This window comes from Coregonus lavaretus, assembly GCF_964263955.1.
Source record: "Coregonus lavaretus genome assembly, chromosome: 13".
NCBI lineage: Eukaryota > Metazoa > Chordata > Actinopteri > Salmoniformes > Salmonidae > Coregonus > Coregonus lavaretus.
This window is the reverse complement of record NC_140000.1, coordinates 45,755,546-45,781,903: the sequence shown is the minus strand read 5'-3', so window position 1 is coordinate 45,781,903 and position 26,358 is coordinate 45,755,546. Positions and strand designations below refer to the sequence as shown.

General features: G+C 43.8%; 1 protein-coding gene across 1 annotated transcript; it reads left to right on the top strand.

Moving 5' to 3' along the window:
* Positions 1-4,488: 4,488 nt before the first annotated feature.
* LOC311139622 (nuclear receptor-interacting protein 2-like) lies at positions 4,489-26,087 on the top strand. The gene is given in 7 exon segments (XM_084174533.1): positions 4,489-4,725; positions 15,545-15,892; positions 23,067-23,149; positions 23,445-23,560; positions 24,461-24,513; positions 25,869-25,905; positions 25,908-26,087. Coding segments are annotated over 7 exon segments (873 nt in total). The 5' UTR covers positions 4,489-4,569; the 3' UTR covers positions 25,988-26,087.
* The last annotated feature ends 271 nt before the right edge of the window (positions 26,088-26,358 follow it).

Here is a 26,358-nt window from a genome sequence, read left to right as displayed (position 1 = left end):
GTATCTAGATCCACAGTAAAACGAGTCCTATATCGACATAACCTGAAAGGCAGCTCAGCAAGGAAGAGGCCACTGCTCCAAAACCGCCATAAAAAAGACAGACTACGGTTTGCAACTGCACATGGGGACAAAAATCGTACTTTTTGGAGAAATGTCCTCTGGTCTGATGAAACAAAAATAGAACTATTTGGCCATAATGACCATCGTTATGTTTGGAGGAAAAAGGGGGATGCTTGCAAGCCGAAGAACACCATCCCAACCATGAAGCACAGGGGTGGCAGCATCATGCTGTGGGGGTGCTTTGCTGCAGGAGGTACTGGTGCACTTCACAAAATAGATGGCATCATGAGGATGGAAAATGATGTGGACATATTGAAGCAACATCTCAAGACATCAGTCAGGAAGTTAAAGTTGGTCGCAAATGGGTCTTCCAAATGGACAATGACCCCAAGCATACTTCCAAAGTTGTGGCAAAATGGCCTAAGGACAACAAAGTCAAGGTATTGGAGTGGCCATCACAAAGTCCTGACCTCAATCCTATAGAAAATTTGTGGGCAGAACTGAAAAAGCGAGTGCGAGCAAGGAGGCCTACAAACCTGACTCAGTTACACCAGCTCTGTCAGGAGGAATGGGCCAAAATTCACCCAACGTATTGTGGGAAGCTTGTGGAAGGCTACCCAAAACGTTTGACCCAAGTTAAACAATTTAAAGGCAATGCTACCAAATACTAATTGAGTGTATGTAAACTTCTGACCCACTGGGAATGTGATGAAAGAAATAAAAGCTGAAATAAATCATTCTCTCTACTATTATTCTGACATTTCACATTCTTAAAATAAAGTGGTGATCCTAACTGACCTAAAACAGGGAATATTTACTAGGATTAAATGTCAGGAATTGTGAAAAACTGAGTTTAAATGTATTTGGCTAAGGTGTATGTAAACTTCCGACTTAAACTGTAAAATACTTTGAATCATATCTAAACGTTCATAGTCTGGCCATATTAAGGCCTTAAGGATAATTTAGTTATCTTTCTTCCCCGTCTTTGGTTTGGTCCTCGCTTCTGTACATCCCGGTACTTTGTCCTCTCTTTTCTTTTGTAGGGGGAACTAACAGCCTTTCTTCCAAAACGATTCCCTTTTCCCCCTTTGTAGGCAGAACTAGTGTCCTCTATTCCTAAATTATTCCTCTCTTCACATTCGAAAAATCGAGTTTAAAAGTACAGTCAGGAAAAAAAGTATTTGATCCCCTGCTGATTCTGTACGTTTGCCCACTGACAAAGACATGATCAGTCTATAACTTTAATGGTAGGTTTATTTGAACAGTGAGAGACAGAATAACAACAACAAAATCCAGAAAAACACATGTCAAAAATGTTATAAATTGATTTGCATTTTAATGAGGGAAATACGTATTTGACCCCTCTGCAAAACATGACAGTACTTGGTGGCAAAACCCTTGTTGGCAATCACAGAGGTCAGACGTTTCTTGTAGTTGGCCACCAGGTTTGCACACATCTCAGGAGGGATTTTGTCCCACTCCTCTTTGCAGATCTTCTCAAAGTCATTAAGGTTTCGAGGCTGACGTTTGGCAACTCGAACCTTCAGCTCCTTCCACAGATTTCCTATGGGATTAAGGTCTGGAGACTGGCTAGGCCATTCCGGGACCTTAATGTGCTTCTTCTTGAGCCACTCCTTTGTTGCCTTGGCTGTGTGTTTTGGGTCATTGTCATGCTGGAATAACCATCCACGACCCATTTTCAATGCCCTGGCTGAGGGAAGGAGGTTCTCACCCAAGATTTGACGGTACATGGCCCCGTCCATCGTCCCTTTGATGCGGTGAAGTTGTCCTGTCCCCTTAGCAGAAAAACACCCCCAAAGCATAATGTTTCCACCTCCATGTTTGACGGTGGGGATGGTGTTCTTGGGGTCATAGGCAGCATTCCTCCTCCTCCAAACACGGCGAGTTGAGTTGATGCCAAAGAGCTCCATTTTGGTCTCATCTGACCACAACACTTTCACCCAGTTCTCCTCTGAATCATTCAGATGTTCATTGGCAAACTTCAGACGGGCCTGTATATGTGCTTTCTTGAGCAGGGGGACCTTGCGGGCGCTGCAGGATTTCAGTCCTTCACGGCGTAGTGTTTTACCAATTGTTTTCTTGGTGACTATGGTCCCAGCTGCCTTGAGATCATTGACAAGATCCTCCCGTGTAGTTCTGGGCTGATTCCTCACAGGTTCTCATGATCATTGCAACTCCACGAGGTGAGATCTTGCATGGAGCCCAAGGCCGAGGGAGATTGACAGTTCTTTTGTGTTTCTTCCATTTGCGAATAATCGCACCAACTGTTGTCACCTTCTCACCAAGCTGCTTGGCGATGGTCTTGTAGCCCATTCCAACCTTGTGTAGGTCTACAATCTTGTCCCTGACATCCTTGGAGAGCTCTTTGGTCTTGGCCATGGTAGAGAGTTTGGAATCTGATTGATTGGTTGCTTCTGTGGACAGGTGTCTTTTATACAGGTAACACACTGATATTAGGAGCACTCCCTTTAAGAGTGTGCTCCTAATCTCAGCTTGTTACCTGTATAAAAGACACCTGGGAGCCAGAAATCTTTCTGATTGAGAGGGGATCAAATACTTATTTCCCTCATTAAAATGCAAATCAATTTATAACATTTTTGACATCAGTTTTTCTGGAGTTTGTTGTTGTTATTCTGTCTCTCACTGTTCAAATAAACCTACCATTAAAATTATAGACTGATCATTTCTTTGTCAGTGGGCAAACGTACAAAATCAGCAGGGGATCAAATACTTTTTTCCCTCACTGTATGTTGCTAAGGTGTATGTAAACTTCCGACTTCAACTGTATAGCTGACAGAGTGGACCCCTCAATGTTTCATCCATCACATAGAACTACTACTGTACAGGAGTTAGAATCTATATTGGTTGACTGCATTATAACATGCTACATATTGGATGTTCTTTAGATGTGGCTTGGTGCATGACTCAAGAACATTCAGGGGAAAGGCTCAAAGGGATCCAAGGGGAGAGACTCTTATCTTTATGTATTTATTCAGGGCAGTATAGCGTCTGATGTGATCATCTCTGATGTTCTATAGCAGCATGAATCAGTATGCACAGTATGTCAGCCATGGCAGTAAGGTATTCAAGCTCTGTGTGTAGAGGCTAGGGTGTTAATAAGAAGGCTGCAGGTTGTCATGCCTTTCTGCTTCTTTGTGTTTCCCCCCACCACGGGGCATTAACCAAGAACATGTGGGTGTCGTGTTTTGAAACTAGGCGAGATGTGTATGTGTGTGTATGTGTGTGTGTGTGTGTGTGTGTGTGTGTGTGTGTGTGTGTGTGTGTGTGTGTGTGTGTGTGTGTGTGTGTGTGTGTGTGTGTGAGTGTGTGATGGAAAGAGGGCTTGAAGCGAGGGGAGGGGAGGGAGAGGGAGAGGGGGTGGGTATATACTCCTCCAGAGAACAGCAATGAGAGAGGAAGAGAGAGAGAGAGAGAGAGAGAGAGAGAGAGAGAGAGAGAGAGAGAGAGAGAGAGAGAGAGAGAGAGAGAGAGAGAGAGAGAGAGAGAGAGAGAGAGAGAGAGAGAGATCAGAGAGAGCAGAGAGAGAGAGAGTAGAGAGAGAGAGAGAGAGAGAGAGAGAGATCAGAGAGAGCAGAGAGAGAGAGTAGAGAGAGAGAGAGTAGAGAGAGAGAGAGTAGAGAGAGAGAGAGAAAGAAAGAGTAGAGAGAGCGAGAGAGTGATCAGAGAGATCAGAGAGAGAGAGAGAGAGCGAGATCAGAGAGAGCAGAGAGAGAGAGTAGAGAGAAAGAGAGAGAGAGAGCGAGAGAGAGAGAGAGAGAGAGAGAGAGAGAGAGAGAGAGAGAAAGAAAGAAAGAGCAGAGAGAGCGAGAGAGTGATCAGAGAGATCAGAGAGAGAGAGGAGAGAGCAGAGAGAGATTAGAGAGAGAGCGAGAGAGCGAGATCAGAGAGAGCAGAGAGAGAGAGTAGAGAGAGAGAGAGAGAGCAGAGAGAAAGCAGAGAGAGAGCAGACAGAGAGAGAGCAGAGAGAGAGAGGCAGTTTGCTCCTGCAGCGCTGCAAGGACAGACTGCACTGACAGAGGAGGGGACACACATACACAGCCCAGCCTGAAGAGAGTCATGCCTACATAACAGGACCATCAGCACACGAATCATTTGTGGACACTTACAACAACACAGAACACAAATAGATGCCAAGGACTAGCACCTCAAAACAACCTCACCCTCACAGAGAGGGAGGTCACAGTTTGAAGGGGGAACAGTTTGAAGACGGACACAGTAAAGGTGAAGGAAGACATTTGTTCTGGAAGAGACCAACTAAAACAGGAATAATCAACAGTAGCATCTACTCGCTGTGATCTAGCTCTTGGAAGTGAAAAGGATAGACTTTACAGTACAGTGCTGCGCTGCTGCTACTGCTACTGCGGTTCCAAACCAGGCTACATCAAACAGAGGTACGCTGAACTGACCAGCTCTGCTCTACACTCTAGCTAGCTGTACTGCACTGACTGACTGGTTGACTGACTGACCATGAGTGAGTCGAAGAAGGGTGATCTGGCTATCCGGGATAAAGCCATCCTCGGCCAGCAGAGGCGTCTGAAGCAGGCCACCCAGTTCACACACAAAGACTCAGCCGACCTCCTGCCCCTGGATGGGCTCAAGAGACTGGGCACCTCCAAAGATCTGGTGAGTGGCTGTCTGAACGTCCCATTGGACTATTCTTATTCTGTTATTGGTGGTACTGTCACTTTGACCGTTAATGGCAGGTCCAATAAATGGGTTGTATTCATTAAGGCACACCGTAGCAAAACGTTTGTTTTCTGTTCCAGAATATTTTATTACAGTGTGCCCTGCTCTTATTGAACAAGTTCAGATAGTCCCTCCCTGTCTCAGTCTGTTTTCTTCTGTTTGCTGCCTAATGAATACGACCCTGGTCAGTGGCTGTCTGAAAGTCCCATTAGATCTCACTCTATTGCTGGTACTGTGTCACTTTGACTCTTAGTGGTGGTGGATAATGGTGGCTAAATGGTGGCTAATGGTGGCTAAATGGTGGCTAATGGTGGCTAAATGGTGTCTAATGGTGTCTAAATGGTGGCTAATGGTGTCTAAATGCATTTTGGATGAGCCTCGGCAGATAGAAGATGTTGAAATGAGCTTATTTGGATAGTTAGTTTGAGAGGCTGTACTATGTTTGCTATCAGCTGCTTGGCATTGTTGGTGCTTTGGGGACCGTTGTGAGACAAGTTGAAAGACATGAATATTGTCACAGTATTTTGTCAACACTGGGGTAAACGGTTGGCTGTATCTAACTGAATGATTTACTAGGTTTAAAATGCTGTGCAAAGTGAATGTACTGAGTCTATGACAAATAAGGAGGACCTTTGATTGACTATGATAATGCTCTGTTCTCTTGATGTTGTCAAAAAGAGTTGAATATCAACACCATATTGATTTTCTATCAAACCTGTGGTATTCTTATCATGGATCTACCATTCACTGTTATCACTGCAACATCAACTGCAATTTCCTTCATCTGAGGAGATGCCTAGAAAAGATGGTAGGCCATGTAACTGCATAGATGATGAAAGATTCAGTACAGTAGATGAGAGGATTGCCTGTCAAACCCTGTTAGAGAACATGGAGCCTCAGAGACACAGTGTTGTCCTCACATGTCTCCTTCCATCAGTACACTAGCTATGAGGTCAGAGGGACAGAACAAACAGAGCTAGGCAAGTTAGATTAAGATGCAGGTACACACCAACACAACCACCCACGCAGCCACCCACCCACGCACACACATTCTTCTAATCAATACATGACACACTGACAGAACACACTGTAAGACAGACTGACAGTCCCTGTTATGAAGTGTCCGTCTGTCCCCCAACATCCTCCCACTTCCTGCTCAATCAGCCCTAACTGCCTCCCTAAGTCCTCTCTCTCCCAGTCCTCCTCTATGGAAACAAGGGCTTCCTGTGATAATGGCTTTAATGCCCCACTGTCAACTCCTGACACAGTCTTCATTAGAAGGCTGCCTCCCAAATTCCCAGAACGCACTCCAAGAATCACAAGAATGACTGGAGCGGAGAGCATCAGAAGTGTGCTGTGTGTGTGTGTGTGTGTGTTTACACTGTCTCTGTGTGTGTGTGTTTACACTGTCTGTGTGTGTGTGAGACTGTGTGTGTGTGACTGTGTGTGTGACTGTGTGTGTCAGTGTGTGTGTGTGTGTGTGTGTGTGTGTGTGTGTGTGTGTGTGTGTGTGTGTGTGTGTGTGTGTGTGTGTGTGTGTGTGTGTGTGTGTGTGTGTGTGTGTGTGTGTGTGTGTGTGTGTGATTACACTGTGTATTTAAAGACAGCTTTCACAGCAGCATCTCCATGACTAACTTCCATCTCTCTCAACCCTCTCACGTTATATTTAAATCTTATAATTAAAAATACATTATATTTCCCATTTCCTCTCAGAGTTGAATTCTCTCACAAGAGCATTGTGGGAGGATAACAAGCTGTTATTTAGAGCTAAATTAAATATTTGTTGGAGCCTGTCTGGTGCTGTGGATTCTATTCACACTGAGAAAAAATGAAATCACTATGCAGTGAGAGAACCTGGAGGTAACCATCTGCTGCATCCCAAATGGCACCCTATTCTCTGGTCAAAAGTAGTGCACTATATACAGTAGGAAATCAGGTGCCATTTGGGATTCATCCATGGTGTCTGACTTGTAAACAAGTGTCTCCATTATTCTGAATACAAACAAGCAATATTCAGGGGCACATTTTATTACAATGGTGACAACAAGAGAGGATGATGGCACTGACACACTTCGGATACATCTTAAGTGTATATTTACAGTTACATGTATAACTTTGCCAAGATATAATGCAGTCAGAGCTGAATCTAATCCTTTCTGCATCACCTCCCAAATGCAGCCCACATCTGCTGAACGGCAGCATTTAATTCAACAACACTACTGGGATAAATCCCTCTTATGCTAATACCAATTATCTGCTCATCGCAAAGAGAAAAGTACTCGCTCTGATACATACCTAATTTGCTAGAAACCCCATTCGATGGAGGAAACAGGCCACAGGGGTTACAGAACGATTTGCATGTCATCTCACAGTGTTACTTCACATTGTAATGGCCTTGGAGCCTGAACGGCAGAACGCCAGAGAGGCAGCCATTGTTACAGCTCCCCCGCCATGCCTCGCTCTCTGTACTGACTGTCAAAAGCAATCATGCTCTGAGTGGAGACATGACTAAAGTGAATTGTAGAAAAGCAGCAGGTGTGTCCCTAAGGTGCATGGGGCTAGTCTGAGATAAAACAGCATCCAACTGACAGGCACCAACAGGGTAGTGATGTCACCTCACAGCTGAATAGACAGACAGTCTGTGTGTATATGTGTGTCTGTCTGTCTATCATTCTGAAATAGTGTTCCTATCTCAAGAATTTTGTGTGTAGTCTCTGTGTATGTGTCTGTCTTTCTGTCTGTCATTCTGAAATAGTGTTCATATTTCAAGAATGCTTTATTATCAGTCTCATGGGTGCTTTCACCTATTAAGGAATTATGAAGCTATTTGTCCTTATTATCAGGTCATTAAAACACAACTATTCCTGGTGTAAAAGCACACATTGAACCACACAGGGCTTTGGATGTAGCCTGGTTTGCAATTCCACTTCAACTGAGGCAGTTATATAAGAGTGAATGTGTTTGGCTGCTCCTCTCTCTCTCTCTCTCTCTCTCTCTCTCTCTCTCTCTCTCTCTCTCTTTCTCTCGCGCTCTCTCGCTCTCTCTCTCTCATATATATCCTAGGCCAGGGAGCAGTGAGCATGAAAAGGGCAAAGGCAACCCATCATTCAAGAGCGCGGAAGGGAAAATCAAAGTGGAGGAGGGTGGGGATAAGAGGGGTAATGGATGAGCGCAGCAGTGGTAGACTGTGGCCACTTTTAGCATAAGTGTTGTTTATACCAGAAAGCCATGAGTACTAGAAAAACAGTGAGGGTAAGGAATAGAGGAGCATCCCTCTCTCCACTTCTCAGTTATACCCCTCCATCTGCTCTGCCTCCCACTCTTTAACTGTGTGTGTGTGAATAAATGTGTGAGTGTATCTGTGTATCCTCTCTCCTGACAGACCCAGTGAGGCCTGTCTAAGTGGGAGGATCCAGGTGTCTCTGTCAGGTCAGAGCCGGGCTGCAGCGTCCGCATGTTCCAGTGTGGAGCAGAATGTAGGGCACCCTCCCTTCCCTTCTGATCACCTCACTGCAGTAAGGAGCTCAGAGGAGTTTGTTACACCACCAGGCTAACAAACCCAGCGGGCATTTCCATCTCCACATCAAGTGTCAATGTCTGGGCTTGAGTGCGTTTGGCCGAGTTCTTCGTTTTAATTGGTGGCAATTATCTCATTAAATTGTTTAGAACGTCCAAGAACAACGACATTAGACCGAGTTCTCTCCCAGTCAATGAGATCCCTTGACATTTCACTAAGAAGTTTGAGAAAAGTGCCCTAACTCTGACTGTGGAGGGCCATGGTGAATTGATTCAGGAGACATCTCAGGAAGGTTCTAGTGATTACCATTAGAACCCAGCACTGAGCCAATTAGCCTGGCTGACGAGAGCTGAGGTGAGCCCCCCTCTGCCTTCAGCCAGGTGAAGACCCTTCTCTCTCTCTATCTCTCTCCCTCCCTCCACCCTCTCTCTCTCCCTATCTGTTTCTCTCTCTCTTCTCTGCACTCTCTCCCCCTCCCCGCTCTCTCTCCCCCACTCTCTCTCCCTCTCTCAGTTGTCAGAGGATTTGATGGGCGGCAGCGTTGGTTCACCCAGAGCTGGTCCGTGCTCCGCAGACAGATAGCCGGCTAAAAATACCTGGGTGAAACAGACAACTAAACAACAGAGGGGGAGAGAGGGAGAGTGAGGGGGAGAGGGAGGGAGAAGCACAGAGACAGAAGGGATGGCAGAAGGAGAGAGAGAGAGAGTAGAAAGAGAGAGACAAGGAGGGGAGGGAGGGAGAGAGAAGAGACGAGCAAGAGAGCAGATGTGTTGCTGGCTGCACCCTGATGGTTTGTGTGACAGGAAGCCAGCGGCTGGGGACCTTGATCAGAATGGGAAAGCAGGCATTAGCAGAGTCACGTGACTTCAGCCATGACAGAGAGAGGAGCCTGTTGCAGTCAGATAATTAGCCCACACTGCAATTAGGCTCTAATCTCTCAGAGAGAGTGAGAGAGAGAAAAGAGAGAGCATCATAGTGACAGTTCTTTCTCTGTCACCGTGACAGAAGATAGAGAGACCGGTTTGAACTGGAACACTGTGGACGTGTTCCGAGGGAGGTCACTGCAGGACGCTCATCAGCAGAATCAGCAGTCTGCAAAATGTATTAAGAACACAGAGGAACAGTGTGTGTTAATGTGTGTGTGTATGTGTGTTTGAGGAGGGCATGAAAAGATGCTAGATGGAATGATAGAATATGACAGACAGACAGATAACAGAGAGAGAAGGACAAGGTCATTGATGATTGATATTCTATAAATGACCCAATTTGTTTTTCCTCTTAACTGATTGTGCCCTGTCTAGTGGTTTGACTGGACTGGTTGACTAACTGGGTGAGTTTGCTTCAATATCTAGTAAATTAGAGTATAAAAAAAAGAAAAAAGAAAAAAAAAAGTCATCTAGCCCACAGAGGAAAACAGTTGGCATTCATCAAGTGTTATACAGTGTTAACAACAAGTTAATATTATATGTCATGCAAAGAAAGGTTTAATTTCAATCTCTACTCCATTCTTTCAGTACCAGAAAGGCTATGGGAAGTTAAACTGTCTTTGTACAGCTAAATGAAAAGATAATTGATTTCTAGAGACCAACTAGGGGAGGGACAGGAAGGGACAGGAACCTTCACATCCTCTGTACATGTGCTTAATGAATGTCGAGGTTGGTTTAACCAACCATCACAAACCACTATTTATAACTCATCCAGTCATCATCTCTGCTGTCTGAAATGAATGATGGCTAACCATGGTATCCTCCAATATAATATAATCTGCATGACTGCTGATAGATGCAGACAAAGATTAGTCTAATTCATAGCAGGGATGCCAATTACAAGTTAGCCACTTGCCAATAAAGACTACCACCCATCAGCATGCATTTACAACCATAAAGGCGTTGTGTTGCATTATATCTGATGTATGACTGCTACCTTATCCCGGGGGGGATTCAATAGGGATAACTCAATATTTAGTGTGACTAATGAAATGAAAGCCTTGTATGAGCTATTTGGCAAAACAAGACAGTTTTACATGTACTCGGATGGCACAAAAGTGCTGAACGTGTCCATTGTGACAGCTGAAATTGAATAAATAATCAACGTTTATCTGCAGTAGCTTGCTTTAGCACTCCATCATGTCTCTGAGGATGTTATGGCTAGAAAAGAGGCTAGACAGATGCAACATATGAGACATTATTATAAACGTTGTCTCCAAACGGTTTATTTTAAAGCCACTTTCATCCCTGTCCCTGAAACCAGACAAAAGACTAAGCACATCCTCCAAAGTGCAGCGCTAGAACAGTGAACTGCATTTGAACTTTAGTAAAAAGCTGGGCACATAATGTATGGCAGTTCACAACCACTCCACACAGGCCGCTTGTTGTGGACAGAGGATCTGCATCCAAACATAATTTCCACAAGCCGAGTCTGACATCGCTGTAGCTGCAGGGCAATCGGAACCTACAACAGCCAGCTGCTTCCTCACTCACATGGACTGGGGGAATTACATTGGGTACGCTGCTGTCAGCTTCAATCTGTTCTGCTCTTTGCCAGTCTGAGGGAAGCACTGAGGAGGGGAAGTATGGTTAATGGAGTTTTTTCTTTCACTGATTAATAATAATGCGATTTAAAGGAGGGTTTTCTCCTTCGAAGGGGAGGCAGGCAACCAGGCAACTTCTACCTCTCTCTCTCGCTCTCTCTCTTTGTCTTTCTCTCTCCTTTTTGTGCCATTTCCTTTCCCCAATCCCTGTTACATGACTGTGGACTAATTAATTAATTAATTAATTAATTAATGCTTGCCAAAGTGTCAAAGAGAAACATGTTTATTTCTTAATTTTTTAAATCTCCTCCCAAGGACCAAACAAAAACTCCATAAATGTAAAAAGCAACATGCTGGGACAGTCAGATAAGCAAATGAAATCAGCAGTACCACAGACTGCGTCTGAAATGGCAGCCTATTAGGATGCCATAGGGCTCTGGTCAAAATAGTGAACAGGGTGCCATTTGTGGACGCACACTGTGACTCCTCCCTCCAGATGAACCTTTAGTGCTTCACCCAGGGAAGCCCATCCATCAGCCAGCCACCCATTTACCTGGGTTCATTCTCTATTTCCCTGCGTGTCTTTCCGTACACACGCTGTTCATTACAGCAGGAAGGAGCGGGGGAATACGTGTTGAAGTACCCTTAATCATTGTCGGATTTAGATAATAAATTAGCTGATGCTGCAGCCTTTGAGAAATGTAAATGAAAAAACATTGCTAAAATTCCACATTTTCTGTGTTGCCTTTGATAAGGCTGGTGCTGATGGAAGATAGAAGGCTGAATGGTGAGGGTCAAACGAGAATGACACACAGTACACTGCTGGTTTTCCAATTACATCTTTGATAAAGGGCTGCGGACATCGAGCTAAAACCAGTCTATTCTCTATGGGTGGGTTCTCTCTCTATGGGTGTTGATATCTGGGAAGGTGAGTGTGAGGTCAAAAGGCTTGATTTCATTGGTTGTCAGTTATGACACACTCAGAAAACACTGTCCACCTTGCTCCAGCACCAGAAGAATGTGAAGATTATAATAATAGATCACTATGATTCAGGCCCGGTCCAAGTGGCCCTGTTGATTGATGTGGAGTGGTGTGGAGCGGACGTCAAGCTGCTCATTGTGAAAAGCCTATTCTGGGGAGGGCTCCTGTGGAGAGGCCATCTTCACAGCTTGTGTCAGAGCTGACTAACACTACTCAGCCTAGCAACTACACAATCAGCTAGAACTGAGGCTGGGTTGGGAGGACAAGGACATACAGACTGGTAGCTTCTAAAGTACTCAGATTAATGGTGTAATGCCCAAACGAGTTGGTTTGGAACAACACAGAAGTATGTTTCTATCTAAGTTCCATGTCCTCAAAGAGAGATCGAATACCTCTCACATCATACCCAGTCTGTTCCTATATCCATAAACCTTGGTTGGACTATGAGGTAGCAACAGCAACAATATACTTTTTGCCTTCGCACTGGTAGACAACAGTGAAGGAGGGGAGAGAGGGAGGCAAAATGGTAGGAGATGTAGGGGCAGAAATAAAGGGATGACAGATAGGACTGGGATGTGTGTATATGAAGAGAGGAATACAGTGTGACCCCTAGGTGACCTCTGGGATGACAAGGTGTGTTGCTGAGAGACAGATGCCAATCAGTGTTGTTGAGCAGAAGGAAAGCCATTCTCTTTTTAATTCTCCCCCTCTCCCTCTCTCTACCCTCCTAAAAGTCTCCCCTCATCTTCATTCATATTGTAAACAGGCAGAGCCAGCAGCAGCTTCCAGCACTGCGTAGAGAATGGTAAATTAGCCCTGCACATTGCACAATACAAAACAATGACGAACAATGCAGTCAAATGAGAAAAGAATGGGACAAAATAACAGCGTGGCTTTTATCCTTCTTCTTCCTCTCAGTCTTGCTCCATCTGTTCCTCAGGCTATGTGGGTATGATTGCACAATCGCAGTATTTAGACAGGAGTCCCTCTGGGGAATTGTGCTCTACGTATATGGTGCAATACAATACAATACTGTGATTACAGGAGCGGGCCATGTAATACTTCATTTATATGCAGAGATCGAAGTATACAAGGTTCCAAGGCTATGAGGTTTTCTAATAACACTTCCATACGGAGGAAATATAAAATCATATGATTTATTATAGAACTATAAAATAACCCTATCAGAGGTGACATTGTATCACTACACAGCAATGAGGCTGTTTGTGCTGTGATGTCCTGAAGCTTCTCTCTGTGATAGTATCTCTTAGAGGATGCACTAGACTACAGACTCAAGGCGTTGTACACAACGGACACCTGCTCATCTACTGAAGGTGTTGAGGAGGTCAAGGGTCATGTCTGTGTAAACTCTCACCAGACACTTCCAGTGTGATACTGAGCCTTTAGAGAAACTGCAATATCTCACAGCACCAGCAGCAGAACACACCTACAGATGTATGATCTTTAATTTTAGCCTACTCTCTAGCTCTAGCAATCTCTCACTTTACAGTAGCCATCGCTCAGAGATTTTGAAATGAATCGTGAACGATGAATAGTGAGTAAGTTACAGACGCACACATATCAAATAACCTCCCCTGTTATTGTAAAGGTGAGAGGTTAGCATGTCTTGAGGGTATGATATTTGTGAGTCTAACTTTCTCACTCATAATTCATTCAGGACTATCCGTAATAATGTAGAAGTGTTTAGAAACATATTCTATTCTTATTTACAATAAAAGTTACTCCAAAATGACTCAATACATTATTTAACATTAATTTCTATTGGGCACAAAATAATCTGAAACACAACCAAAACAAACAGCAAATGCATCCAACAAGTTTGTAGAGTCACAAGCTGATGTAGTCATTGCGTGCTAGGAATATGGGACCAAATACTAACCTTTTGACTACTTTAATACACAAGTGAATTTATCCCAGTACTTTTGGTACCCTAAAATGGGGACTATGTACATTTCTAAAACGATTCCCCAAATATGGATGAAAATACCCTCAAATTAATGCTGACAGTCTGTCTTTTAACCTCATAGTCATTGTATCATTTCAAATACAAAGTGCTGGAGTACAGAGCCAAAACAACAACAAAAAAGTAACTGTCCTGATACTTTTGGAACTCACTAAATATACAGAGCAAACAAGCTTCCTGTTTTTGTTTACCTATTCCTTTGATCATGTGGTTATCACACATATGCAGACTTGCTTCTGTGTGTGTGAGAGAGAGCTATATATGAGAGGGCGAGAGAGAGTGCATATCTACCTGTTTACAGTGTCAATAAGCCCTATAACAGAGAAGCTCTTAGTACAACTGGCCTCTCCAGAGAGTACTCCCTCCCTGATCAATAGAACACCTACCCACAGAGGTCTACAGAAGCCTGATAGGATCTATTGTGTGAGAGCACTGACCAGTCATCACTTTGATGGGCTGACAGGGAGAGCTGGAGGACAGGGTGAAATGACCCAGAAGGAGACTGATATGCTCTGATGTTGTGGTCATTACCTGAAACCTTCAACACCTCAACTGAACTCACATTGAGGCCCCAAAGTTGAGATTTGAGACCAGCAACTGTGTGATACAAGCAGAAAAACGGTTTGGTAGGCTACATACTGTACAGACATGCACAGTGCAGACAAACACATCAAATTGGAGACGCACCTACACACATAAGCATACACACGCTATTTACAGCTAATGATGTGCCTCTGGCATAGAGAGAATGGACGTTTCCATCACGTCAGTAGCAGCACCATTTTTCAGCAGCAGTTATGATATCTGAAATGACTGTCATCCTCCTTCTGGTGCATTGATGCTGTTGGCTTTGCTGGTGTTGGCTGACCTTTTTAATTTTTATTTCACCTTTATTTAACCAGGTAAGCCAGTTGAGAACAAGTTCTCATTTACAACTGTGAACCTTCTGTTCACTTCAAACCACATGGCCTCTTAGAAAAAGTATTTACATCTTTCTCTAAAGTGACTCCCTACTGGAAAACAATTCGATTACCATGAGGCGCTGGAGCTCAAAATTGGATTTACTTTAGATTTATCGCATGAAAACAATTGTTCAACTCAGCCACTGCCCACCAGTTGTTCTGAAATGGTTTAAAATCAAATTTCTTGTTAGTCATCCAGGCAATTATCAAATCATAAAACAACAGTTGCCTTAATGTCTCTATGGAATGGGGTTGGTCTGAGTAAATGGACATGAAAGCTGTACAGAACACTTAGATAGAAATGTATCATATTTACAGAACTCTCTGTCCTGAAGAATATGGAATCATCGTAACATTCTAACATTGAACAGAGACTGCATGAGACTAGCTGGTTCTCTCTTCTCTCTGGTCACTTACCATTTCTGGTCTACTATGCACTACCAATTAAACTAAGGGGCGGGCTCTCAGACACAGACCCCAATGGACATTTATCATTGCCACAGTTGTTAATATGTATATATTATTATTTTAATTGTTATTACCTATTTGTATTACATTTCTATTGTTTTATTTCACTTTGCCGTGCATTGTTGGAGCTCGGAGCTCAAGAATTTCACTGTACCCTGTAATTACATCTGCAACCCTGTACATGTGACAATTAAACTCTAATCTAATCTAGTCCAGGATTAGGCTTAACCCAGCCCTAAATGCAAAGTTTTTTTCTGACTCCATTGAAAATGGTGTCTGACATCCCTCTACCTGCCCTGTCTCCTGGTTACAGCAACCCCACAGCATCGTGCAGCGCCGCCTCATGGCGGGAAACATCACACAGCTGCGTGGCGAGGCCCGCGTGGGGAGACCCTCGCCCCTGGTCGACAGCAAGGATGGGGGTGCCGGCGACGCAGAGGAGAAGAGCGAGAGCACGGCTGAAGACTCCACGGAGGAGAGGGATTCGCCGGAGGAGAGCGAGAGGAGCCTAGAGACGAGGTCGGACGAGGAGGAGGAGGAGGACAGCAGCGAGGCCGGGGGGAAGTCAAGCAGCACGGCTGGGAACGATAAAACAGAAGAGGGGAGGAAGGAGAGGCAGAGGACAGAGAGGCCTCTCACTGCCCTGCTGGTCCAGTGCAAGGTATGCTTGAACACTCATCCTTCCTTCATTTTGGCGTCATGGGTTTTTTATGAACCTAAATTAAATCTCAGATACTTTTCAGTTGCATTCCAAATGAAGATAAAAGAGGAGTGAAAGGGAGAGATAAAGGGATATGAGGAGAGAGAAGCACTCAGAGAGACCACAGTGACTCATCATTTATCCAGATCATTTATTCCCTCATTGTATTCCACTGAGCCCAGTCTCATCAATTCTTAATGGCTTTGATTCTAGGGTTTGTAGAGTCCCCATATTGACCCTCTGCACCACTCAGACACTCTCATCACACTGTGTCTGTGGCTAAAGGAAGAGCTAATGTAGCATACTGTAACAGTGACTCCTCCACATACAGGATGAACAACAGCCTCATAATGAAGTCAATACACAGCTGAAGACCCCATCATACTAACATCATAAGATAATTATACAAACAAAATTGGTGGAATCAATCTATATGCAAGATGGAAAGGCAAACCAGTAATGCAAGTGCACTGAGTTCACTGCCTACATAATTCATTTCAGTCAATGAATAGCATTCATTACGATGTTATTAGAGAACACGAGCAAACATAACATCCAAGTCATTTCTGACTCAGTATGTTCAGGCTATATTATATCTGCACACAACCCACATACTGCAACTTAATAACTGGACTAACCCTAAAACACCATACTGCACCCACCCACAAGTACAGGCTCAGACTGTTAAAACAACACCTACATACACGAGACTAACCAAGCATCAACTCCACTGAGAGGTACAGAAATATACCCACAATGAAATGAGTTTAACCTTGGGGAGTGGGTGGGCGGGCGGCAGAGACTACTGTGCTCTCTCCCTCCTCCAGATCACTTCACCTGAGTCACTCTATACACCAAGGATGACTGCCACACAAAAAACACCCACTCAGCTGCATCATTTCTAATTGATGTCATGTCATCTCAAGGTAGTGTTGTGCGTATTTCCAATGTCATCAGTGTTATCTAGCAGCATTTAACTGACTGGCTTTCTGAATCATACCTGCCTGAATCATACCTGTGAGAGCATTCGAGGTTCCAACAAATCAATGTGGTTTGGGATAGATAGAGCTTTGTTGATGAACTCATACACGTACAGTGCCTTCGGAAAGTATTCATACCCCTTGACCTATTCCACATTTTGTTGTTACAGCCTGAATTCAAAACGGATTAAATAAATACAAATTCTTACCCATCTACACACAATACCCCATAATAAAGTGAAAACAAGTTTTTAGAAATCTTAGCAAATTTCATAAGTATTCACACCCGAGTCAATACTTTGTAGAAGCACCTTTGGCGGCGATTACAGCTTAGAGTCGTCTTGGGTATGTCTGTATCAGCTTTGCCCATCTGGATTTGGGGATTTTTTCCCATTCTCCCTTGCAGATTTTCTCAAGCTCTGTTAAGTTAAATGGGGAGTGGCGGTGAACAGCAATCTTTAAGTCTTTTCACTGATTTTCAATGGGATTCAAGTCTGGGCTTTAGTTTTGCCACTGAAGTACTTTCACATTCTTGTTCTGAAGCCATTCCAGCGTTGCTTTGGCTGTATGCTTGGGGTCAATGTCCTGTTGCAACGTAAATCATTGTCCCATTCTAAGGTCGTTTACACTCTGAAGCAGGTTCTCATCAAGGATTTGCCTGTATTTGGCTCCATTCATTGTTCCCTCTATCCTTACCAGTCTCCCTGATGCTGAAAAGCATCCCCATAGCATGATGCGACCACCACCATGCTTCACGGTAGGGATGGTGTTAAACGGGTGATGAGCTGTGCCTGGTTTTCTCCAGACATAGCGCTTTGCATTCAAGCCAAAGAGCCATTTTTGTTTCATCAGACCACAGAATCTTTCGCCTTATGCTCTCAGAGTCTTCCACATGCCTTTTTGCAAACTCCAGGCATGCTGTCATGTGCCTTTTTCTCAGGAGTGACTTCCGTCTAGTCACTCTCCCATAAAGCCCAGATTGGTGAAGTGCTGTAGAGACTATTGTCTTTCTGGCAGGTTCTCCCATCTCAGCCAAGGAACTCTGTAATTCTGTCAGAGTGGTCATTGGGTTCTTGGTCATCTCCCTGACCAAGGTCCTTCTTGCCCGGTTGCTCAGTTTGGTCGCACGGCCAGCTCTAGTCAGAGTCTGGGTAGTCCCATATTTTTTCAATTTCCCAATGCTGGAGGCTACTGTGCTCTTGGAAACTTTAAACATTCTAGAAATTGTTTTATACCCTTCCCCAGCTATATGCCTCATCACGGAGATCTACGGACAGTTCCTTGGACTTCATGGTAGGACCTTATATAGACAGGTGTGTTTCTTTCTAAATCACGTCCAAACAATTGAATTGGCCACAGGTGGAGTCCTTGCGACATCTCAAGGATGACACAAGGAAATTGGATGCACCTGAGCTCAATTTGGAGTGTCATAGCAAAGGGGTGTGAATACTTACAGTACCAGTCAAAGGTTTGGACACACCTACTCATTCAAGGGTTTTTCTTAATTTTTACAATTTTCTACAATGTAGAATAATAGCGAAGACATTAACACTATGAAATAACACATATGGAATCATGGAGTAACCAAAAAATATATATTTTATATTTTTGATTCTTCAAAGTAGCCACCCTTTGCCTTGATGACAGCTTTGCACACTCTTGGCATTCTCTCAACCAGCTTCACCTGTAATGTGTTTCTAACAGTCTTGAAGGAGTTCCCACATATGCTGAGCACTTGTTGGCTGCTTTTCCTTCACTCTGCGGTCCAACTCATCCCAAACCATCTCAATTGGGTTGAGGTCGGGTGATTGTGGAGTCCAGGTCATCTGATGAAGCACTCCATCACTGTCCTTCTTGGTCAAATAGCCCTTACACAGCCTGGAGGTGTGTTTTGGATCATTGTCCTATTGAAAAACAAATGATAGTCCCACTAAGCACAAACGAGATGGGATGGCGTATCGCTGCAGAATGCTGTGGTCGCCATGCTGGTTAAGTGTGCCTTGAATTCTAAATAAATCACAGACAGTGTCACCAGCAAAGCACATCCACACCATCACACCTCCTCTTCCATGCTTCACGGTGGGAACCACACATGCGGAGGTCATCCGTTCACCTACTCTGCATCTCACAAAGACACGGCGGTTGGAACCAAAAATCTCATATTTGGACTTATCAGACCAGAGGACAGATTTCCACCAGTCTAATGTCCATTGCTCGTGTTTCTTGGCCCAAGCAAGTCTCTTCTTATTATTGGTGTCCTTTAGTAGTGGTTTCTTTGCAACAATTCGACCATGAAGGCCTGATTCACACAGTCTCCTCTGAACAGTAGATGTTGAGATGTGTCTGTTACTTGAACTCTGTGAAGCATTTATTTGGGCTGCAATTTCTGAGGCTGGTAACTCTAATGAACTTATCCTCTGTAGCATGGGTAACTCTGGCTCTTCCTTTCCTGTAGCGGTCCTCATGAGAGCCAGTTTCATCATAGTGCTTGATGGTTTTTGCTACTGCACTTGAAGAAAGTTCTTGAAATTTTCCGGATTGACTGACCTTCATGTCTGAAAGTAATGACGGACTGTCGTTTCTCTTTGCTTATTTGAGCTGTTCTTGCCATAATATGGACTTGGTCTTTTACCAAATAGGGTTATCCACCCCTATCTTGTCACAGCACAACGGATTGGCTCAAACACATTAAGAAGGAAAGAAATTCCACAAATTAACTTCTAACAAGGCACACCTGTTAATTGAAATGCATTCCAGGTGACTACCTCATGAAGCTGGTTGAGAAAATGCCAAGAGTGTGCAAAGCTGTCAAGGCAAAGGATGGCTACTTTGAAGAATCTCAAATATAAAATATATATATATTTATTTGTTTAACACTTTTTGGGTTACTACATGATTCCATATGTGTTATTTCATAGTTTCGATGTCTTCACCATTACTCTACAATGTAGAAAATAGTAAAAATAAAGAAAAACCCTTGAATGAGTAGGTGTGTCCATGACTTGTACTGTACGTAAATGAGATATTTCTGTATTTCATTTTCAAAACATTATCAAACATTTCTAAAAACATGTTGTCATTATGGGGTATTGTGTGTAGATGGTTAAGAAGAAACAAACATTCTATCCATTTTGAATTCAGGCTGTAACACAACAAAATGTGGAATAAGTCAAGCGGTATGATACTTTCTGAAGGCACTGTGTCAGCTGATCTGGCTCAGATAGCCACACAAGTAAGTGGCTAAATACCTCATCTAGTGGAATGGATAGATTCTCATTAGGAAAAGGTGAAGCCATGCGTGACTCTCCATTGACATACAGCCCATAATTATTGGCACCCTTAATAAAGATGAGGAAAAAAGACTGTATAAAATAAATAATACAAATACTGAGCTATATTGTATGCTCAAACATTTTTTTAAATTATATTCTTTCATACGATTAAAATTGCTCAGAGAACAAGATTTTAAAAAATAATAATTAAAAAAAATCTAAAAAATAAAGGGGTCAAAATGATTGGCACCGCTGTTTTCAATACTCTGGCACCCTCCCCTTGCGAGGATAACTACACTGAGCCTTTTTCTAAAATGTTTTATGAGATTGGAGAACCCGTTGGGAGGGATCTTAGACCATTCCTCCATACAGAATCTTTCCAGATCCTTGATATTCTTCAGGTGCTAGAGTATTGAAAACAGGGGTGGTAATAACTTTGAGAATAAAAAATAAATAAATATCTTTCTCTGAACAATTCTATTAGTATAAAATATTATAATCCGACACACACAGCAATGTTTGAAGTGCGAGACACTGTGTGTGCGTGTTTGAAGTAAGCGTTCCGCCAGGAAACATTCCACGGGGCTCAGCTTATCTTTGATCTCGTTTGTGGCTTGTTTAGATCTGTATTTTAAGCAGCTAAACGCTCCATAGTTACCCATTAATTCCGGAGCCATTTTTTTACTTCACAGAAAGGGAGACAAAAACACATGTTTGCAGGCCTGCTGATAAGCCTGGCCATGAGAAGCCTGCAGGGACTAAGGGGGGAAGCTCAACTAACACCATATTGTGTGTCGGGGACTACATTTTTACACACAGCCACAGCAATGGGATTTGATGTCCTAGTGGGCAAAAGTCTTTCATCTAGGGGGTAAATACGACCTAGAACCAAGTCGATGTATGTACTGTGATACACAGTGATAATATGGCAGGAAAAAGACAAGTGAAAACATGCTTTTCTCAGGATGTTTTATCCACCCATCCAACCTTTATCCATCTTTCCATTTACCTATCGAAACCATTCATTCGAAACATGGTGGATGTTAGCGAAGGCTTCCTGAAAACATGTTTGACTGTTTAAGACAACATGGTGAATGTTAGAGAAGGCTTGAGATGAGGTACACTGTCTCAGAAACCTCAAGGTAGTACTGCTGACACAGCCAGGACACAGAGGTTATGTCACTAGTTTGTGTTCACTCGTGTTCAGGGGAGCATATCATTATGTGTCCACTCAGTTTCTCTCCCTCTCCATCGAGAGGGGGCGGTGGTGACATCTTGTTCCGTTCTCACTCACGGGGATTCACCATATGCTGTGAAGTGTGAACATGTTTTAAATCCTCCCTCCAGAGTTGCGTGTTTTCACCAACATTGCCTGTTCTCCCTTCCACTCGAAGAAGTGTGATATGTTATATTCTAAGAAGAGCCTTGTGATTTACAACAGAAACTTCATTATAGAAAATTTTACGTTTAAGTCATTTAGCAGACACTCTTATCCAGAGCGACTTACAGGAGCAATTAGGTTTAAGTGCCTCGCTCAAGGACACATCGACAGATTTGTCAACTAGTCGGCTCGGGGATTCGAACCAGCGCTCTTTCGGTTACTGGCCCATTGCTCTTAACCACTAGGCTACCTGCCGCCAGGCCTCTGCAGTCATTATAATCTGCCGCAATGTCTGCTTCCCCTTTACTGTGAATCACTGCATTGTGACATGAAGTGCCCTACGGCGGAACCACTGGGAGATGTGGAGGAGGATAAAGGACACCCACCCTGGCTGTTAGCAGCTCTGCTGGTTGGGTGAACACACACACACACACACACACACACACACACACACACACACACACACACACACACACACACACACACACACACACACACACACACACACACACACACACACACACACACACACACACACACACACACACACACACACACACACACACACACACACAGGCTGGATGACAGGGAGTGAGACAGATAGGATACTTTAGGTACCCAGGAGAAGACAGCACTGCTGAAACACAGGATCCTCACTTCAGAAGTGTTGTTGTGTTGTTCACTGTTCTATGGTTCTGGCTCAGAAGACAACATAATGTTGCTCTTGGACATAAGATGTTGCTCTTGAGCATAATGGTTTTGGACTTTGCTCTTATTTTCAAATCAGGAACTGACCGGTTCACTGATTAGTTGAAGAATATTCCGCAGGCTCTGCTGATTGGGCTAATATTTCACTGTCTAGTAATGTATTCAGGATTATAAAGGCATGGAGAGGCCTCAGATAACATGGGATCATCATCTTGTTCAGAAAACAAGCACAGTCAGGGGCTCTAATGGTTGAACTAATAGTCAACACATTCACTGGAGTGAGACTAAAGATTCCATAGGTGTTTTTTTCTAAACAGTCATGGTTGGTTTAGTATTATCACTAACCATGAGGCAGAATAGCCAAAGTCCTGAATCATCAGCACAGGCATGGTCTAATAGTCTCTGACTCAGACAGAGGATCAATATCAATGTGGTTGCATATAAACAACTATGCCAAACCTAGAAAACACCTAGTCTTAAACACTACCTGTAATTGGTTGGGAAATGTGGCTTAATGGACTACTAGAACAAATTTTACCAAAACTCTAGAGTCGATAAGCCTTTAATTCAGACTTTATATCGTAGTTTGGCAGTTTTACAGGCAGGCACTTGGCAGGCGTAGCAGAGCTGTTGGGACCCATTTGATGAAAAGCCTTTTGTAAGCAAACAGATCAATGTATCTCACTAAAGCTGCAGGATAAATATACTTGTTCCTGTCTTCTGTATAAGTGTGTTGACTATAAGAGATGTAAGCTGTCAGTTAACACAGTAGTTGTTCTGTTGTGTTTCCACAGTGCTGTGACACAGAGGTGAAGGCTTCCATCAACACTGGGAGTCAACACAACCACATCTCCAGCTCCTGCTGCAGGAGGCTTGGGTGAGAGGCCTTATTAATCTCCCTCCCTCCCTCGCTCTCTCTCTTTCTCTCTCTTTCTCTGTCGACCTCTACCACACCCACACCCATCACATAGCACTCCTATTTGTCCAGGTTTGCCAACTAGCACCGAAATACAGAACGTCAACAAACACATTCGAGTTCCGCAGGCACTCACACAACCACAACAATCTCCACCAACATCAAACTGCACCGGCATCAACAAACTGACCTGTGAGAGACAGAACAAAGTAGCGTCCTAATAACCTCTACCATGGCCGTGTGTGTGTGTTGCCAGATTGGTTCCCACCCAGGAGGGTCCACCCTGTGATCAGACAGAGGGCCAGGGCTCTGTGAGGGGGCTGCAGCTGCAACTGGGTAGACAGAGTGTCCAGTTCTCTGCCCATGTCACAGGTAAGGAAGGGGACATCACATATTACATCACATAAACATTTAAAGCAGCATTGCAGCCAGTTGTAATGACTGTCAATTAAGCAAGAGAGAGTCTACTCATACATGACAGTGTCAATGAAATGCTTTAGTTTTTCTTTCTCTGTAAACATACATTCTGTTCCGCATTATCTGGACTGTAGGCGTGACAAACAACATTGAACCGAATAATGCTACGGATTGGATATGTAAACGTGATTATTTTCCACACCATCAAGGTTACTTCCCTTCACCAATGTCAATACAAAACCCCTTGGTGAAAAGCGGCCAACATATCAGTGCCTAGATCCAACGCTGTGTTTCAGACAGTAACGTTAACAGACGGTAATAGATTTGCTTACTGGCTGTGTTATTTTTGCATGCTTGCCCTATATGGCAGCTGTCTTAAAAGTGTTGGAGATGTGCTTGGCAGCCAATGTGTGTGTGAGAGCGTGTGTGTGTGTGTGTGTGAGAGAGAGTGAGGTGTGTGTGTGTGTGCTCAGTATGCAGCATGTGCTCCTGACCTTTCCTATTCACAAAGACAAATAACACTGAGCAAGCAGGGAGAGATGGTTGAACACACAATGGTTGAACACACACACACAGAGCATGCACGCACACACACACACATACATACATACACACAATCTCACACACACACAATGCAGATCGGATAATTGAGATGTGCTGATGATTCCTGTTAGATTTGAGCTCATTTATGCAGTGTTAATGAATCATAGTCAGCGGGAGAAATGGCGGGTTCGAAATTCACTGTTTCTTATTCTGCCCTCTCTCTCTCTCTCTCTTTTTCCTCTCTCCGTCTCTCCTTCTCTCTCCTTTTCCTTCTCTCACTCTCCCCACTCTCTCTCTCCATCCCTTCCACAGAGGATGAGGTGTTTGAGCTGTGCCTGGGACTTCAGACTCTGCAGGAACTCAGAGTAAGCCCTCATTAGTGTTGCAAATACGTAAATGCTGTGTTTTATCTGTCATCTTCCCTAAATCTCCCCCAACTTGAACTTTACAGCTAATGAAAATTGCTGCTAAAAATAATCATAAGGAAAAATGAAGCAGACATTGAGCTGTAGCAATTAGATTATGCAGAGACCTTAGTAACACACTGAAGATGCCGGTTCCTATCAGAACACATCAAGTAATACCTCGTTAAGACGGAGATGGAGACAGACAGGTTTGTGTTATGTTATCTGAGGGTTACGGCTGTCTGCTGGCGTTGCCTGGTGAGGACAGGGCTGCAGGTGAAAGCAGACAGATACGACAGCATTCAGATCAGCACATCTCACTGAGGAGGTTTAGAATGCTGCCATTTCCCCAGGATATCCCAGGAAATGGCAACACAAACGTGACAGTCAACAAACAGAACAGGAGAGGAAAACACATGAACAGAATTCTGTCTAAGAGGGTCTGAAAGGGAAAGTGGAATTAGGCACCAGACTAATTGCAACCATTTCTCACAGAGAATCCAATTAATTAGACTTTAAGGGTACACTGGAAACCAGATCTACATTACGCAAAAGCACCCCTGGAGGATCCGCGATACCGGAGACAATTTTCCTTCCAAGTGCACCCAGTCTCAGTATTCTCCTCCCTCTGCAAAACTCAAGATGGGAACTTTAACTCAATTTAATCATAGCTGAAAAGATTTCAAATACTCCTTAAATAGATCGGTGGCTTGGAAAGAAGGGTGAATCCTAATTGAATTATCACGTATGCCTGCGAGGAAAGATACCCATACATGGAGATGGAGGAAGCCTGGATTTACAATTATAGACAACTGTTAGAACAGAGACAAAATGTTCAGTTTAGTCCCTGGGCCGTTCTGGTGATCTGGAAGTAAACCACAGAGCTCAGTGGAGTCTGTCAGCCCCAATGGAAAGCAGAGAGCTAGACTCAGGTGCATCTCACAGCCATTGTGTGAATTGTGATCACATATGCATGCACACTGGGGCATGCTTAATGTTGTGCAACATTGCATTGAGCCCCTCAAGAGAACCATTTGGATGGAAAAGTACATAACTGATCTAAAAAGAGTAGTGTCTACCTTTAAGGTCACCATGTGCAGACCAATTGAACCGCTATTTGGAGCAGCCGCGGCGACCTTTCGGAGGATATCGGTTTACATTACGGAATGAACATTCTGTTGTCTAAAATGGCACTTTGTTGGATGAGTTTCCATGGCATTCTATCTGTGGTAGAGTTGAGGTTAAACCATGTTTTGACCCTATGGTCAGTCACGGTCACCCAACTGATGTCTCCCATATCTATCCTTTATCTCCAGTGCTGTATGGACCTGAGCAGTAGAGTCCTGAAGCTCCAGGCTCAGGGGAGGAGCTGCCTTTCCTGGAGCCGCCATTGGTCAGCCAGTGCCATCATCATGACAGCAATGAGAACCTGTGACCCTGGCGTGTCACAAACTCCCAGCCGTCCCGCGCCCTCCTCTGATTGGCTGGAGCTGACAAAACATGATGCGGTCCGAATCTGGACTGTCCAATCAGTGTCTCGCACTGCCAGCAACATGGATGAACATCCCAATTCTATTCAATTTACACCACTGTGTTTGTTTCTGTGGAATTAAGACATTACCATGATGTAACAATCTTCATAATGATGTACTTAATCAAGCTGTTTTTAATCTGCCAGACAGTGCATCATTGTTCAATACACTCTTAGAAAAAAGGAATTCAAAAGGGTTCTTTGGCTGTCCACATAGGAGAACCCTTTTTGGTCCCAGGTAGAAGAACTCCTTTTGAGGTTCGATGTAGAACCCT